The sequence below is a fragment of the Dipodomys merriami genome, unplaced genomic scaffold (assembly GCF_024711535.1).
Source record: "Dipodomys merriami isolate MVZ:Mamm:240054 unplaced genomic scaffold, mDipMer1.0.p SCAF_534, whole genome shotgun sequence".
Lineage (NCBI taxonomy): Eukaryota > Metazoa > Chordata > Mammalia > Rodentia > Heteromyidae > Dipodomys > Dipodomys merriami.
Window position 1 is genome coordinate 203,994 of NW_027206107.1, and position 13,847 is coordinate 217,840.

The 13,847-nt window shown below is 44.1% G+C and overlaps 2 protein-coding genes across 2 annotated transcripts in view; both read left to right on the forward strand.

Annotated features, from left to right (window-relative positions):
• Window positions 1–1,887: 1,887 nt before the first annotated feature.
• LOC138811549 (zinc finger protein 850-like) overlaps window positions 1,888–13,847 on the forward strand; it is a 60,910-nt gene continuing 48,950 nt past the window's right edge. Inside the window, 2 exon segments of the mRNA XM_069999312.1 lie at window positions 1,888–1,955; window positions 12,229–12,841. The gene's annotated coding sequence lies outside the window, so the exon portion shown is untranslated.
• Window positions 7,275–10,805, forward strand: LOC138811545 (zinc finger protein 260). Its single transcript, XM_069999304.1, has one exon. It carries the CDS (start codon window positions 7,657–7,659, stop codon window positions 8,749–8,751), a length of 1,095 nt encoding a protein of 364 aa, XP_069855405.1. The 5' UTR covers window positions 7,275–7,656; the 3' UTR covers window positions 8,752–10,805.

The window sequence follows — 13,847 nt, forward strand, 5'->3', positions numbered from 1 at the left end:
TCCCAGTCCCTATTTCAGCATTTCTTGTAGTTGTAGAGTATTAGAGGCAATGGGGAATGCCTGTTCCCTGGAAGACCAGATAAGTAAAATGTAGTCATTGCCCTGACTTTAATGTTATCAGACAGACATCATTAAAAAAAATGCTGTGCATAGTGAAAAGTAAGCAACAGGAGACATTGTTCATAGTAAAACTACTCAACACACAAGATAAATGAACCCTATGTCATATTAATGGAAAATTAAGCCTAGCTACTCAGGTGGCTGAAATCTGAGAATTGAGGTTTAAAGCCAGCCACACAGAGAAGTCCGTGAGATTTTTATCTCCATTAAACTAAACAAAACAAAGTTGAAAGTGACATTGTGGCTCAAGTGGTAAAGCACTAGCCTTGAGCAAAAGAAGCTCAGGTAGATCTCCTGGGCCCGGAGTTGAAGCCCTATGACTGGCACAAAAATAAATATGACAGAAAAAGAAAATTAGGAGTACAGGAAAATATTTTCAAAGAGAAATAATACTGAGTCTAGGTTATTACTTTATTGGTTGTTGTTAGGTAATTTCCAAGAAGGGGAAAAAGATCTTGGGGAAAAAATAATCCTGGAAAAAAAATAAAACAGTACAAAGAGAAACTACCAAGACACCCTTATGCCATGACCTTTAGATATCGCAACTAGTATTTCCTTCTCCTCTGGGAACTCTCTTAGATGAAATGGGAAAGGGGAGTACAAACGGACTTCATCTGGGACTGTGCGTCCTCTGCCTGCCCCTCAGCCACCATGGCATGGTGAGAGGGGATAATCTGTGTAATAGAGAATTCCGTTTTAGGGTCGAGGGGCCAGGCTGTCTTGTACACACACCTATAATTGTATACGACAGGTAATAACACTCTCCTCACTTCGCATGGCTGACCAGTCACTCACACCATGGGACTCTAAAAGTTACACACCCACAGTCATTTGATTGTTCACGCAAGACTGCAGAATCATTGTAATCCTAGCTACTCAGGAGGCTGAGATCTGAGGATGCGGTTCAAAGCCAGCCTGGGCAAGAAAGTCCTTGAGACTCTTACCTCCAATAAACCGCTCAGAAAACCGGAAGTGGCGCTGTGGCTCAAGTGGTAGAGCACTAGCCTTGAGCTGAAGAGCTGAGGGACAGTGCCCAGGCCGAGTTCACGCCCCTTGATTAGGAAAATTAGAAGAGAAAAAAGAGATTGTAGAATCACAATCCCCACGGTGACAGAGCCACAAAGTCACAAACTTCCGTATACCTGTATACAAAGAGGAGCACGCAGTAACACAGTCCCAACCCCATTCACATCAAATCAATACATCCGAACCAAGGGGAATCAAAACACAATAGTCACACAATTTCGCAACATTCTCTAGTTTCGCCCTGACGAAACTCAGTCCTCTCCCGGGTCCCTAAAACTCTTCGCCTCTGGCATTGCACGTGGCATCTCTTTGTAATAGCTGGAGTGAAAGGTACCGAGAGTCGGAGAGAGTGGAGCCGAGGTGAGAGAGCAGAGCGGCGGTCGGTCCGCCTCCTTCTGGGAAATGTAGTTCAGAGATGCCCAGTGGGTGGCAAGACGATGCTCCGCCAAGGGATGACCTCGGATTTAATAACCGCGTCTTGTAGCTCCTTTCGGAAAGTCCGCCCCACGTTGTTATTTTTTTTTAACCTGACTACGGTACTGCTCTCTTCCACAGGTAAAAACAGATTTTAATTTGAGTCCTAAATCGCGGCTTCCGGGCATTCCTGCCATCACCAGAGTGGGAAAGTCGCACACTTCTGACGTCAAAAGATGCCGGAAAGTGTAGACCGCTGCCCCTGAGACTTCGGGGTAGTGTAGTTCGCAGTTTAAAGAAAGTGGAGGACGGGCCAAGAACGGTTCTGAGTTCCAGCCTACGAACATAGTGCGCAGGCGCGGTACCTGGCTCCCTATGGCAGTCTTTGTCTACTGGTGAGTTTTGGTTTGGGGTCTGCAAGACGTGGGTGTTTAGCATGCGACCCTTTCCAAGGAGGCAGAAGGGAAGGATTGGCGTGACCCGTGGACGGGTTTGAGGAGGGCGAAGTGGGGAATTTACCTCTTGTGATTTGCAGACGAGAGTTTTTGTGAATGGGTGTTGTGGGAAAGGTGGGTTGGAGGGGTGGACGACCAAGGTTTGGAGGGGTGTCGGGTTGTAGAATTAGTGGGAAACTGGTTCCACGTTTGCGAGAATGCATGGGTGGTTGTGTGAGGTAGAAACCTCTTGTGCTCACTTTTCTAATTTCTTTCTTTCTTTCTTTTCTTTTTTTTTTTTTTTGGTCGATCGTGGGGCTTGAACTCTGGGCCTGGGCGCTGTCCCTGCGCTCGTCAGCTCAAGGCCAGCGCTCTACTGCTTGAGCCTCAGAGCCACTTCCGGTTTTCTAGTGGGTTTTTTTGGAGATAAGAGTCTCACGGATATTTCTGCCCGGGGTGGCTTTGAACCGCGATCCTCAGATCTCAGTCTCCTGAGTAGCTAGGATAACAGACGTGAGCCACCGGCGCCTGACTAATTTCTTAAATTATGAAGATGGCTTTTATGGAAATAGTGAAAGAGAAAAGGTCAAAGGATTGACTAGATAAGTAATTTACAAGGGTATTTTATATAAAAATTGACTTACTGTGGAGTAGAAAATGAAGTCAGCATTATTGTTGTTAAAGAAAACCAACTTGTTATTGGGTGCTAAGTAGGTTTTGAATTCCCTCCCTTCCTCCCTCCCTCCTTTCTGTAATGGGGCTTGAACTCAGGGTCTGGAGGCTATCCTTGAGCTCTTTTGCTCATGGCTAGCACTCTACCACTTTGAGCCACAACCCCACTTCTGGTTTTTATTTTTTTTGGGGGGGGGGGTCCGGTCATGAAGCCTGAACTCTGGGCCTGGGCGCTGACCCTCAGCTCTTTAGGTCAAGGTTAGCGCTCTACCGCTTGAGCCACAGCGCCACCTCTGGTTTTTTCTGTTTATGTGGTGCTGAGGAATCGAACCCAGGGCCTCATGCATGCAAGGCAAGCAGTCTACCACTGAGCCACCTTCCCAGCCCCCACTTCCGGTTTTTGAGTGAATAGTTGGAGATGAGTCTCTCGGGCACTTTTCTGCCTGGGCTGGCTTCAAACCTCGATCCTCAGATCTCAGCCTCCTGAGTAGCTAGGATTACAAGTGTGAGCTACCGATGCCCCTTGCATAAATCTTTTTCAGTGCAATGTTCTATGTATTTATAGGCCTGTTTTTATGTACTCAGTCTACAATTCTAGAATATTTTCTTGGTTCTGCAAATTCCTTTTTTTTTTTTTTTTTTGGTTGTACTAAAGATTGAATTCATTTGCTGGCAAGTTTTTGACACTTGAGCAACACCTCCACCCTTTTTATTTCATTTTTTAGTTTTAGTTGTTTTTTAGTTTGTTGTTGATGTTGTAGTTTTTGGCCAGCCTTTACCAATGCTTCCTATCTATCTGATATGTGTATCCCACCATTCTCAGCTTACTTGTTGTGAGATGGTCTCATTATCATTTTGTGCAGTCTGGGCTTGAACTGTGATCTTCTTGGGCATCCTGGGTAACTGGAATTGTAAACATGTAATGCCATGCCTGGGCCTATGGAAATTTTCCTTCATTTTTGTTTAGATTTTTTTTCTCAACTCCTCTACTGGATTTTGGACCTCATGAATTTGTTCATTAGTCCTTTATTTATTTGCCAGTCCTGGGGCTTGAACTCAAAGCCTGGGCGCTGTCCTAAGCTTCTTTGGCTCGAGGCTAGTACTCTACCATTTGAGCCACAGCGCCCCTTCTGGCTTTTTCTGTTTATGTGGTACTGAGGAATCGAACCCAGGGCTTCATGCTTGCTAGGCAAACACTGTACCACTAAGCCACATTCCCAGTCGTAGTTGATTAATTTTACTATGATATAACTTCTCCCTTTCACTTTTCCTTTTTCTGCATTTTCTATGTCTTATTATTCCCCAGAACACCTTGCTATAGTACCCTGTTAACATTTCATTGCTATAATAATTCTTTTAGCTCTTCTTGGTGTTTATAGAGTGCTTTGTCACTGACCTATATTTCTAGCTCAGTGGGATTTTATTGTTTATTGTTTCAGATAGAGTTTTATTATATAGCTCAGGCTTGCCTTAAATTTGTTTGTGGTCCTTGTTCTGCCTCCCAAGGCTGAGATTACAGGTATAATCCACTGTGCCAGGCCATTGTGTGTCCTGTTTTTTTTTTTTTTGTCGGTTGTGGGGCCTGAAATCTGGGCCTGGGTGCTGTCCTCCAGCTCTTCAGCTGTAGACCAGGGCTCTACCACTTGAGCCTCAGCCCCACTTCCAGCTTTTTCTGCTTAAGTGGTGCTGAGGAATTGAACAGAGGGCCTCATGCATGCAAGGCAAGCACTCTACCACTGAGCCACCTTCCCAGCCCCAATGTGCCCTGTTCTTTTCCTTGTACTTTTACTATTTGTCTTACTCTGTCTTTCATTTTAGGGCTTTCATAAATGTTTTGACATCTTTAGGTCTACATTCATCTGTGTGTGTGTGTGTGTGTGTGTGTGTGTGTGTGTGTGTGTGTGTGTGTGTCTGTGTGTGTGTGTGTGTCTGTGTGTGTGTGTCTCTCTGTGTCTCTCTGTGTCTCGGTCGTGGGGCTTGAACTCTGGGCTTGGGCACTGTCCCTATGCTCTTCAGCTCAAGGTGAGCACTCTACCACTTGAGCCATAATGCCACTTCCGGTTTTCTGAGTGGTTTATTGGAGATAAGAGTCTCATGGAGTTTCCTGCACAGGCTGGCTTTGAATGGCAATCCTCAGATTTCAGCCTCCTGAGTAACTAGGATTACAGGTATGAACTACATTAATCTTTAACATTGAGGTGACAGGGATTATTATAATCTCTGTGTGTGTGGATGAGGCTTCTGAAACATTGTGGCCAACCATGTGGTTATCAGTGAGGAATTAAGAGATGAGAAAAATTTCAAATGTTAGTGTCTGTGGCATGGTAAATACCATGGTATGGTCATCTGTTTTGTGTGGTGATCGGGCTTGCCTTCTGGGCCTGGGTGCCTTTCCTAGCTTTTGTCCTCACTCAATCTAGTGCTCCACCTTTTTTTTTTGTTGTTGTTCTGGGGCTTGAACTCTGGGCCTTGGCACTGTCCCTTAACTCTTCAGCTTAGCCAAGTGCCCTGTCAATTGAGCCACAACACCACTTTCAGTTTTTTTGTTTTTGTTTTTGTCGATCATGGGGCTTGAATTCTGGGTCTGGGTGCTGTCCGTCACCTCTAGGCTAGTGCTGTACCATTTGAGCCACAGTGCCACTTCCAGTTTTCTGGTGGTTATTCAAGATGAGTCTCATGGACTTTTTCTGCCTGGACTGGTTTTGAACTGCAATCCTCAGACCTCAGCCTCCTGAATAGCTAGGATTACAGGTGTGAGCCACTAGTGCCTAGCTCCATCATTCTTTTTTTTTTTTTTTTTGTCGGTCATGGGGCTTGAACTCTGGGCTTGGGCACCATCCCTGTTTTCTTCAGCTCAAGGCAAGCACTCTACCACTTGAGCCACAGTGCCACTTACGGTTTTCTGGTGGTTTATTGGAGATAAGAGTCTCAAGGACTTTCATTGCCTAGGCTGGCTTTGAACCGTGATCCTCAGATTCTCAGTCTCCTCAGTAGCTAGGATTATAGGTGTGAGCCACAGGCACCTGGCTCCATCATTTAATAGGTCATGGTGAAGTGTAAATGGAGTCAGGCTTCTCTCACTATAATCTTTTTTGTTGATGTTTTTGGTTGTGGGACTTGAACTTATGGCCTGGGCACTGTTCCTGAGCTTCTTTGTGCTCAAGGCTAGCGCTCTTACCACTTGAGCCACAGTGCCACTTCTGTTGTTTTTGTTGTTGTTGTTTTGGTCAGTCGTGGGTTTGAACTTGGCCTGGATGCTGTCCCTCAACTCTTCAGCTCAAGGCTAGTGCTCTACCACTTGAACCACAGTTCAAGTGCCACAGTGCCACTTCTGGTTTTCTGATCGTTAATTGGAGATGAGTCTTCTGGTTTTCTGGTTGTTAATTGGAGGTGAGTCTCAGAGACTTTCCTGCCCAGGCTGGCTTCAAACCACGATCCTCAGATCTCAGCCTCCTGAGTAGCTAGGATTACAGGTGTGAGCTACTGGCACCTAGCCAGTTCTCACTTTTTTACTCAGGTCTGGTGACCTACTATTTGAGCCACAACTTGACTTGCAGATTTTGGTGGTTACTTGGAGATTAACTCATATACTTCTTCCTAGGCTGATTTAGAACTAGGATCCTCTTAGTCTCATTTTTTTTTTATGACCATCTGCTTGGAATTTCCAGACAATGTGGAAATAAATACCTTATTAAATACTGTTTCATTATTTTCCCTGTCTTCCTTGTCTTTCTCATTCTTCTGTTTGTTCAGTAGTTGCCTAGTTTGTGTTTTCTCTGAGTGTTCCAAGATTATATTTAGAAGTAGTTAGAGCTACATATACCTGGATTTTTTTTCCCTCAGTCCTGGGGTTTGAAGTCGGGGCCTGGGCACTGTCCCTAAACCTTTCTATCCTCAAGGCTAGTGCTCTACCACTTGAGCCACAGCACCACTTTTGGCTTCCTCAGTTTATGTGGAGGAATCAAACCCAGGGCTTCATACATGTAAACAAGCACTTTACAACTAAGCCACCTTCCAGTCCCATACCTGGAAATTTTATTTGTGTTTGAGCTTTCTTGTATAGTAAGGAAGTAGACTTGAATAGGCTTTCAGGTTCAGAGTCTTGTACTTGCTAGGCAGTGCTCTACTGTATTTATTAGGACTTTTTTCAATGATTTTTTTTAACTGTCTTTTAGAAACAGCTTGAGAAGATTATAAATTCATACCAGAGAAATAAGAGAACCATTAATATAAAGACAGCAGTATTGCATCCTGTTTTGAAATCAATCTGAGAAAACTTTGCGGCCATAAATTCAACCTTGTTGGACAATATGTGAGAAGTAATGTTAAAAAAAAGACCATCTGCTTTGAGTGGCTGTCCAAAAGCTTTCTGCCTTACCACATATAGTAACTACTGGTAAAACCTGGAATAAAGTCCCTGTGCATGCCAAGAATGTTACAAAGTCTTCCACCTGAAGCAGATCTTCAGTATGATGAAATGTATATAGGAGAGAAACCTCATGATTATAATAAATGCAGAAAAACCTCCTGCTTGAGGCAAAACATTCTAGAGCCTAAGAAAATGCATCTGAAGGTCAGGTGCTGGTGGCTCATGCCTAACATCTAGCTACTCAGGAGGCTGGGATCTGAGGATCACAGTTTAAAGTGAGCCATGGCTGGAAAGTCCATGAAACTCAAATCTCCATGAGCCAGCAACAAAAACTGGAAGTGATGCTGTGGCTCAAGTGATAGAGTGCTATTATCAAGCAAAAACAAAAACAAAAACAAAAATAACCCTTGGGCTGGGTAGCTCAGTGGTAAAGTGCTTGCCTAGCATGCATGAGGCCCTGGGTTTGATTTCTCAGTGTCATGTAAGCAGAAAAAGCCAGAAGTAGTGCTGTGGCTCAAGTGGTAGAGTGCTAGCCTTGAGCTGAAGAGCTGAGGGACAGTGCCCAGGCCAAGAGTTCAGGCCACACGACTGACCCAAAAAAAAAAAAAAAACCACAACAACATGCATCCAGGAGAGAAATCACATGAATGTATTGAATGTGGCAAAGTGTTCTCTCGAGTATCATCTCTTAATCTCCATTTGAAAAGTCATACAGGGAAGAAGACATATAAATGTACGATGTGTGAGAAAGCTTTTAGCCAGAAGAGAAACTTTCTTTCTCATCAGAAACATCATATGGGAGAAAAGCCCTACGACTGTGTTAAAGCTAATCAAACACCAGCCTTCATGAGACAACAAAGAAATCACTCAGGAGGCAAATCGCATACATGTAAGGCCTGTGGCAAAGCTTTCAGTGGCAAATCTTATCTCCATGAGCATGAAAAAATACATACTGGAGAGAAACCTTTCCAATGTCATCAGTGTGGCAAAGCCTTCAGTCAGAAGCAGTATCTCATTAAACATCAGAACATCCACAGTGGAAAGAAACCCTTTCAATGTAATGAGTGTGGCAAAGCCTTTAGCCAGAAAGAAAACCTCCTCATCCACCAGAGAATTCACACAGGAGAGAAGCCTTATGAGTGTAAAGGGTGTGGGAAAGCTTTCATTCAGAAGTCAAGCCTTATCAGACACCAGAGGAGTCACACTGGAGAGAAACCCTACACATGTAAGGAGTGTGGCAAAGCCTTCAGTGGCAAATCAAATCTCACTGAACACGAGAAAATTCATATCGGAGAGAAACCTTATAAATGTAATGAATGCGGAACAATCTTCAGGCAGAAGCAGTACCTCATTAAACATCACAATATCCATACAGGAGAGAAGCCCTATGAATGCAATAAATGTGGAAAAGCCTTTTCTCGAATCACATCACTCATTGTCCACGTGAGGATTCACACAGGGGACAAACCTTATGAGTGTAAAATATGTGGTAAAGCCTTCTGTCAAAGCTCTTCACTCACTGTGCATATGAGAAGCCATACTGGTGAGAAACCCTATGGATGCAATGAATGTGGGAAAGCCTTCTCCCAGTTCTCAACACTTGCTCTGCATATGAGAATCCATACTGGTGAAAAGCCTTATCAGTGTAGTGAGTGTGGCAAAGCTTTCAGCCAGAAGTCACACCACATCAGACACCAGCGAATTCACACTCACTAAAGCTCTGGGAACATTTTGTATTTGGGGAAAACGTGCAGTGGAATTTATACTTGATGATGTATCAGGAAATCTGTTTTCACATGAAAGTAACATTCACCTGGTGACGCTAGCAACTCAAAACTGAAAGACTTAAGATGTTGAAGAAGAAATATCAGGGTGTAATGAAAGCCTATAACATGCCCTTCAGGACTCCCACAACAAATATTACTTCAGGAGTATTTTCGTTCAAGATTAAGATCTAGCCAGGTCCTTATGCCTGTAATCCTAGCTACTCAAGAGGCTGAGGTCTGAGGATTGTCATTTGAAGCCAGCCCAGGCAGGAAAGTCCATGAGACTCTTCTCTCCAATTAACTATTAAGAAAAAGCCAGAACTGGCACTGTGGCTCAAGTAGTAAAGCATTAGCCTTGAGCAAAAGAAGCTCAAGCCCCAGAACCTACATGTGCACTCACAAACATCTCTAGAATCTATTCATGGACATAGCATGTCCCTGGATGGCCTACCAAACATGTTAAGACATGGTATGAGAGATAGGATTTGAAATTAAAGAGACATTATTTTTGTTACATGCCTTACCATATATGTAACTTTTAAACCTATAGTCATCAGAATTCCTTATCACTGGGGTTGTAGAAAGTTGAGACTGAGGCAGAATATTAAAGGTATCTATATGTGCACCAATTTAAAAGGAGCTGATAATGAGTAGTGGTAATATCTTCCAGATTCTTGGGGAAATTGTGGATGACATAAAATGGTCTCAGGGTTGTTGGCTCTTCTTATGGACACATATGCCTGTGTCATTATATTGGCTAAAGCATTTATCAAAATTTCAAAGGTGTTAAGGGCTACAATGGAAAAATAAAAATAGAAATTTTATAAAGATTAGTCATAAAACCTTGGGGTTAGAATTTCCTTTTTTTGTGTGTGTGTGGGTCCGGTCGTGGGACCTGAACTCTGAGCCTGGGTGCTGTCCCTCAGCTCTTCAGCTCAAGGCTAGCACTCTACCACTTGAGCCACAGTGCCACTTCCGGCTTTTTTTTTCTGCTTATGTGATGCTGAGGAATCGAACCCAGGGCCTCAAGCATGCAAGGCAAGCGCTCTACTACTGAGCCACCTTCCTAGCCCCGGGGTTAGAATTTCTAAACTAAATACCAGAATACTTAGCTATTAATTTTGAGTACATATACATAAATCCAAGAAGTTGACACCCACCCAAGGAATCCTGTACTAACCAGCCTGTTCATAGCATGAATTATAGTAGCCAAAATTGAACACAAATGTTTGTTGGTTGTGAAGCAGATGGATAAAATGTGCTCTAGACAACAATATTCTCTATCAGTTAAAATACAATAAATTAAACGGTGCTGGTGGCTCAACCCTGTGATCCTAGCTACTCAAGAGGCTGAGATCTGATGATTGTGGTTTAAAACCAGCCTAGGCAGGAAAAACTGTGAGACTTGCCTCCAGTTACCTACCATAAAACTGGAAATTGCCATATGGCTCAAAGTGGTAGAGTACTAGCCTTGAGGAAAAGAGCTCAAGGCCCTGAGTTCAAGTCCCACAACTGTAAAAAATAAAAACTGGGCACTGGTGGCTCAAGACTGTAATCCTAGCTACTCAGGAGACTAAGATCTGAGGATCACGGTTCAAAGCCAGTCCTGACAGGAAAGTCCATGAGGCTCTCATATCCAATAAACCACCAGAAAACCGGAAGTGGCACTGTGCCTGAAGTGGTAGAGCACTTGACTTGAGCTGAAGAGCTGAGGGACAGCGCCCAGTACCAGAGTTCAAGACCCACAACCAACAAAAAAATAAATACAATAAAATACAACAAATTAAATCTTTGATAAATCATGTACAGTGGAGAAATTAAATACTAAATTTATTGTAAATGATGCCTCTGTTTAGTTAAATAAAATCAACACTAACCCTAGTACTAACTCTTGGTTATGGAAAACAAAAACAAAACAAGCTGGGTGCCAGTGGCTCACATCTGTAATCCTAGCTATTCAAGAGCCTGAGATCTGAGGATCACGCTTCATAACCAAAAAAAATCCTCATGAGAGTCTTGTCTCCAATTAACCACTCAAAAACCAGAAGTGGTGTTGTGGCTCTAAGTAGAGCACTAATCTTGAGCAAAATTTCTCAGGGACAGTGCTCAGGCTGAGTTCAAGCCCCACAATTGTTCCCTCCCCTCCCCTAAAAAAAGCATAAATCAAATAGATGCTCAATGTCCAAAAGTGGTTGCTTTTTAAAAGGGGGATGAAGGGGCTGGGAAGGTGGCTTAGTGGTAGAGTGCTTGCCTTGCATGCATGAGGCCCTGGGTTTGATTCCTCAGCACCACATAAACAGAAAAAGCTGGAAGTGGCACTGTGGCTCAAGTGGTAGAGCGCTAGCCTTGAGCTGAAGAGCTGAGGGACAGCGCCCAGACCGAGCTCAGGCCCCATGACCAGACCCCCCCCAAAAATAAAATAAAATGGGGATGAAGAATTGAAGACAACAAGGTAAGGGATACTTCACCTTTACCTTTTTCTCATTGGAAAGATTCCATGACTGGGGATGATGGCACACTTGTAAACCCAGCATTCTGGAGACTGAGAAAGAACAGTTGTGCAATTTGAGGCCAGTCTTGTTTACATTATCTAATGTCTGAGATCCTACCTCAAAAACAAAAAGATTTCATATCCATATGATAAAACATTAATCTGACCTGTGGCAACACATATTGGTTTTAACACATATTGGTTATGTTACTTCTTAAAACAATGGTGGCTGGAAATGGCACTGTGGCTCAAGTGGTAGAGCGCTAGCCTTGAACTGAAGAGCTGAGGGACAGCACCCAGGCCCTGAGTTCAAGCCCCACACCCGACAAAAAAAAAAAACTTATTTGTTAAAACAATGGTGCCTTACACCTGTAACCCTATCTATTTAGATGGCTGAAATTGGATGGAGGATCATGGTTTGAAGCCAGTTTGGGCAATAAAGTCGTTAAGACTTATTAACCAGCAAAAACACAGAAGTGAGAATGTGGCTCAAGTGGTAGAGTGCCATCCTTGAGTGGAAAGGCTAAGAGATAGTGCTCAGATCCTGAGTTAAAGCCCCAGTACTGGAACACACACACACACACACACACACACACACACACGACAGTTGGCCTGTCTTAGCCTCCATTTTTCTTAGCTATCCTATATACCAGTGCATAGTAACTTGTAAGACAAAAGATTTACAACTTCTTCGGAAATGTTTCCTAACACATAGTATAAAATTGTCTCCATAGTTTTCTGTTCTTTTCCTATGTGGTAACGTATGTATCTTTTTAGGATGGAGAGAAATCCAAACTAATTGAGAAAGTGTTTTCCCCATTTGCTAAATTTGAAACAATGGGATTTAAATTATGGGAGCATTAGTGAGAAGGGATGACTTGGCATTGTAAGAATAGAGAGTAGAGTGATATGTCTCCACTTTCTGCTCTATTTCAGCCACCACTCCAGTTATCAGCATATTTTCATATATTTGGGAGTGTCATGTTCTGTAAATTATTCCTCTTCGTCCTTTTCCTGAGACAAATTTCACCACGCCTTCTGTCACAGAACACCAAGCCGGATTCACCTCGGGCAGAGTCCGTAACAGCGCTCGTGCTGGGTCCGATAGCATTCAAGGAAGTCTGTGGTGTGTGCCCAATGGAGGCTTCTTCGTGACAACCTAGAACAGGTGGCCAGATTGGAGTCTACCGTTCCTCGGTCTGAACTACATTTCCCAGAAGTCTCAGCGGGTCGGATTCTCTACGCGCGAGACTTTTTCTCGGCAGCTGTGTCACTTGTACGGATAGTACAGAGGATCCGAAACGTTACAGACTGGGAAGGGCTGTCTGTTGAAACTATGGCTGGAGGCTGGTTGAGGATTCCGAGAACCATTCGGGGTGGAGTTTGCTGAAAGGCTAAACCTCCGAGGGGCGTTGCTGCGAGGGGCGTTTTTCCTATCGGCGGAACCATAGCTAACGGCTGGTAGCAACTCTGAAGCTCGGGAGGCCATCTTGTTCGCGTCTGTTCCGCCTCCGACTACGCTTCCCAGGAGACCCTTCGGCATCTCGCGGTAATTGAGTCGAGGTCACGCGCTGGCGGGACCTTTTATGCTTTCACCTGTGATTGCTGCAGTGCTGAGGGGGGTTGTGCCGTTTGGGTGGGGAGCGTGTGGGGCCCGAGGTGAGGAACTGCCCCGGGAGGGCGGAGCCCAGTCCGGAGCCTGAGATTTGTGCAGGCCTGAGTGGAGATTGCAATTGTGTTACTGTGTCTGCGTGATGGGTTGTTGCAACCGTCCGTTTAAGTGATTGATGACTTATTTCTTTCGAATGGGAACATCCTGTGCAGACCCTGTGCTGTGCTATGCGTGTGTTTGTGTGTGTGTGTGTGTGAGAGAGAGAGAGAGAGAGAGAGAGAGAGAGAGAGGTGGGGGGGAAGGGAGAGGGAGGAGGGAGATCGAAAGATTTGCACCCTCTGCGGCACTGTGCGAGGGTGTGGGAAAGTTGTGACTCGGGTGTGTTCGAGTTTGCCCGATGGTGGTGAGTGAGTGTATACCCATGGGACTACGTGCAGCATGTGGGAATACCCGTGAATACTGCTTCATGGTGTGATTGATTGGTTCATGCGATTGGTGTAGGTGTGTGGTGCCTGGAACCACGCATCTGTGATTGTGAGGCAGTTACAAGCTCACCTGTCCATTTTGTGTCCTTGCGTGTGTGACCCTGTACCTCCGGATAGGTGACACATGGTGTGGATGTGGGTATTCTATAGCCAAATACTGTATCATTGTGTGTCTGTGATTACATCTTTGTGATGTATTACATTATTGCACTATAGTTTTTCCCCAGTTTAGAACTTCACGTGAACACTGACATGCGGTTGTCTTTAGTAATATTTGGAAAACAATATCGGTGAAACCCATATTAGATCTCATTTGCTTCATGGAATTTCTTTGATATGTTGTAGTCCAGGCTTTGAAGCATATGTGACAAGAGTCCATGAGATTCTTGTCTCCAATAAACTACTCAAAAATCCAGAAGTTGGGCTGGGAATGTGACTTAGGTAGAGTGCATGCCTAC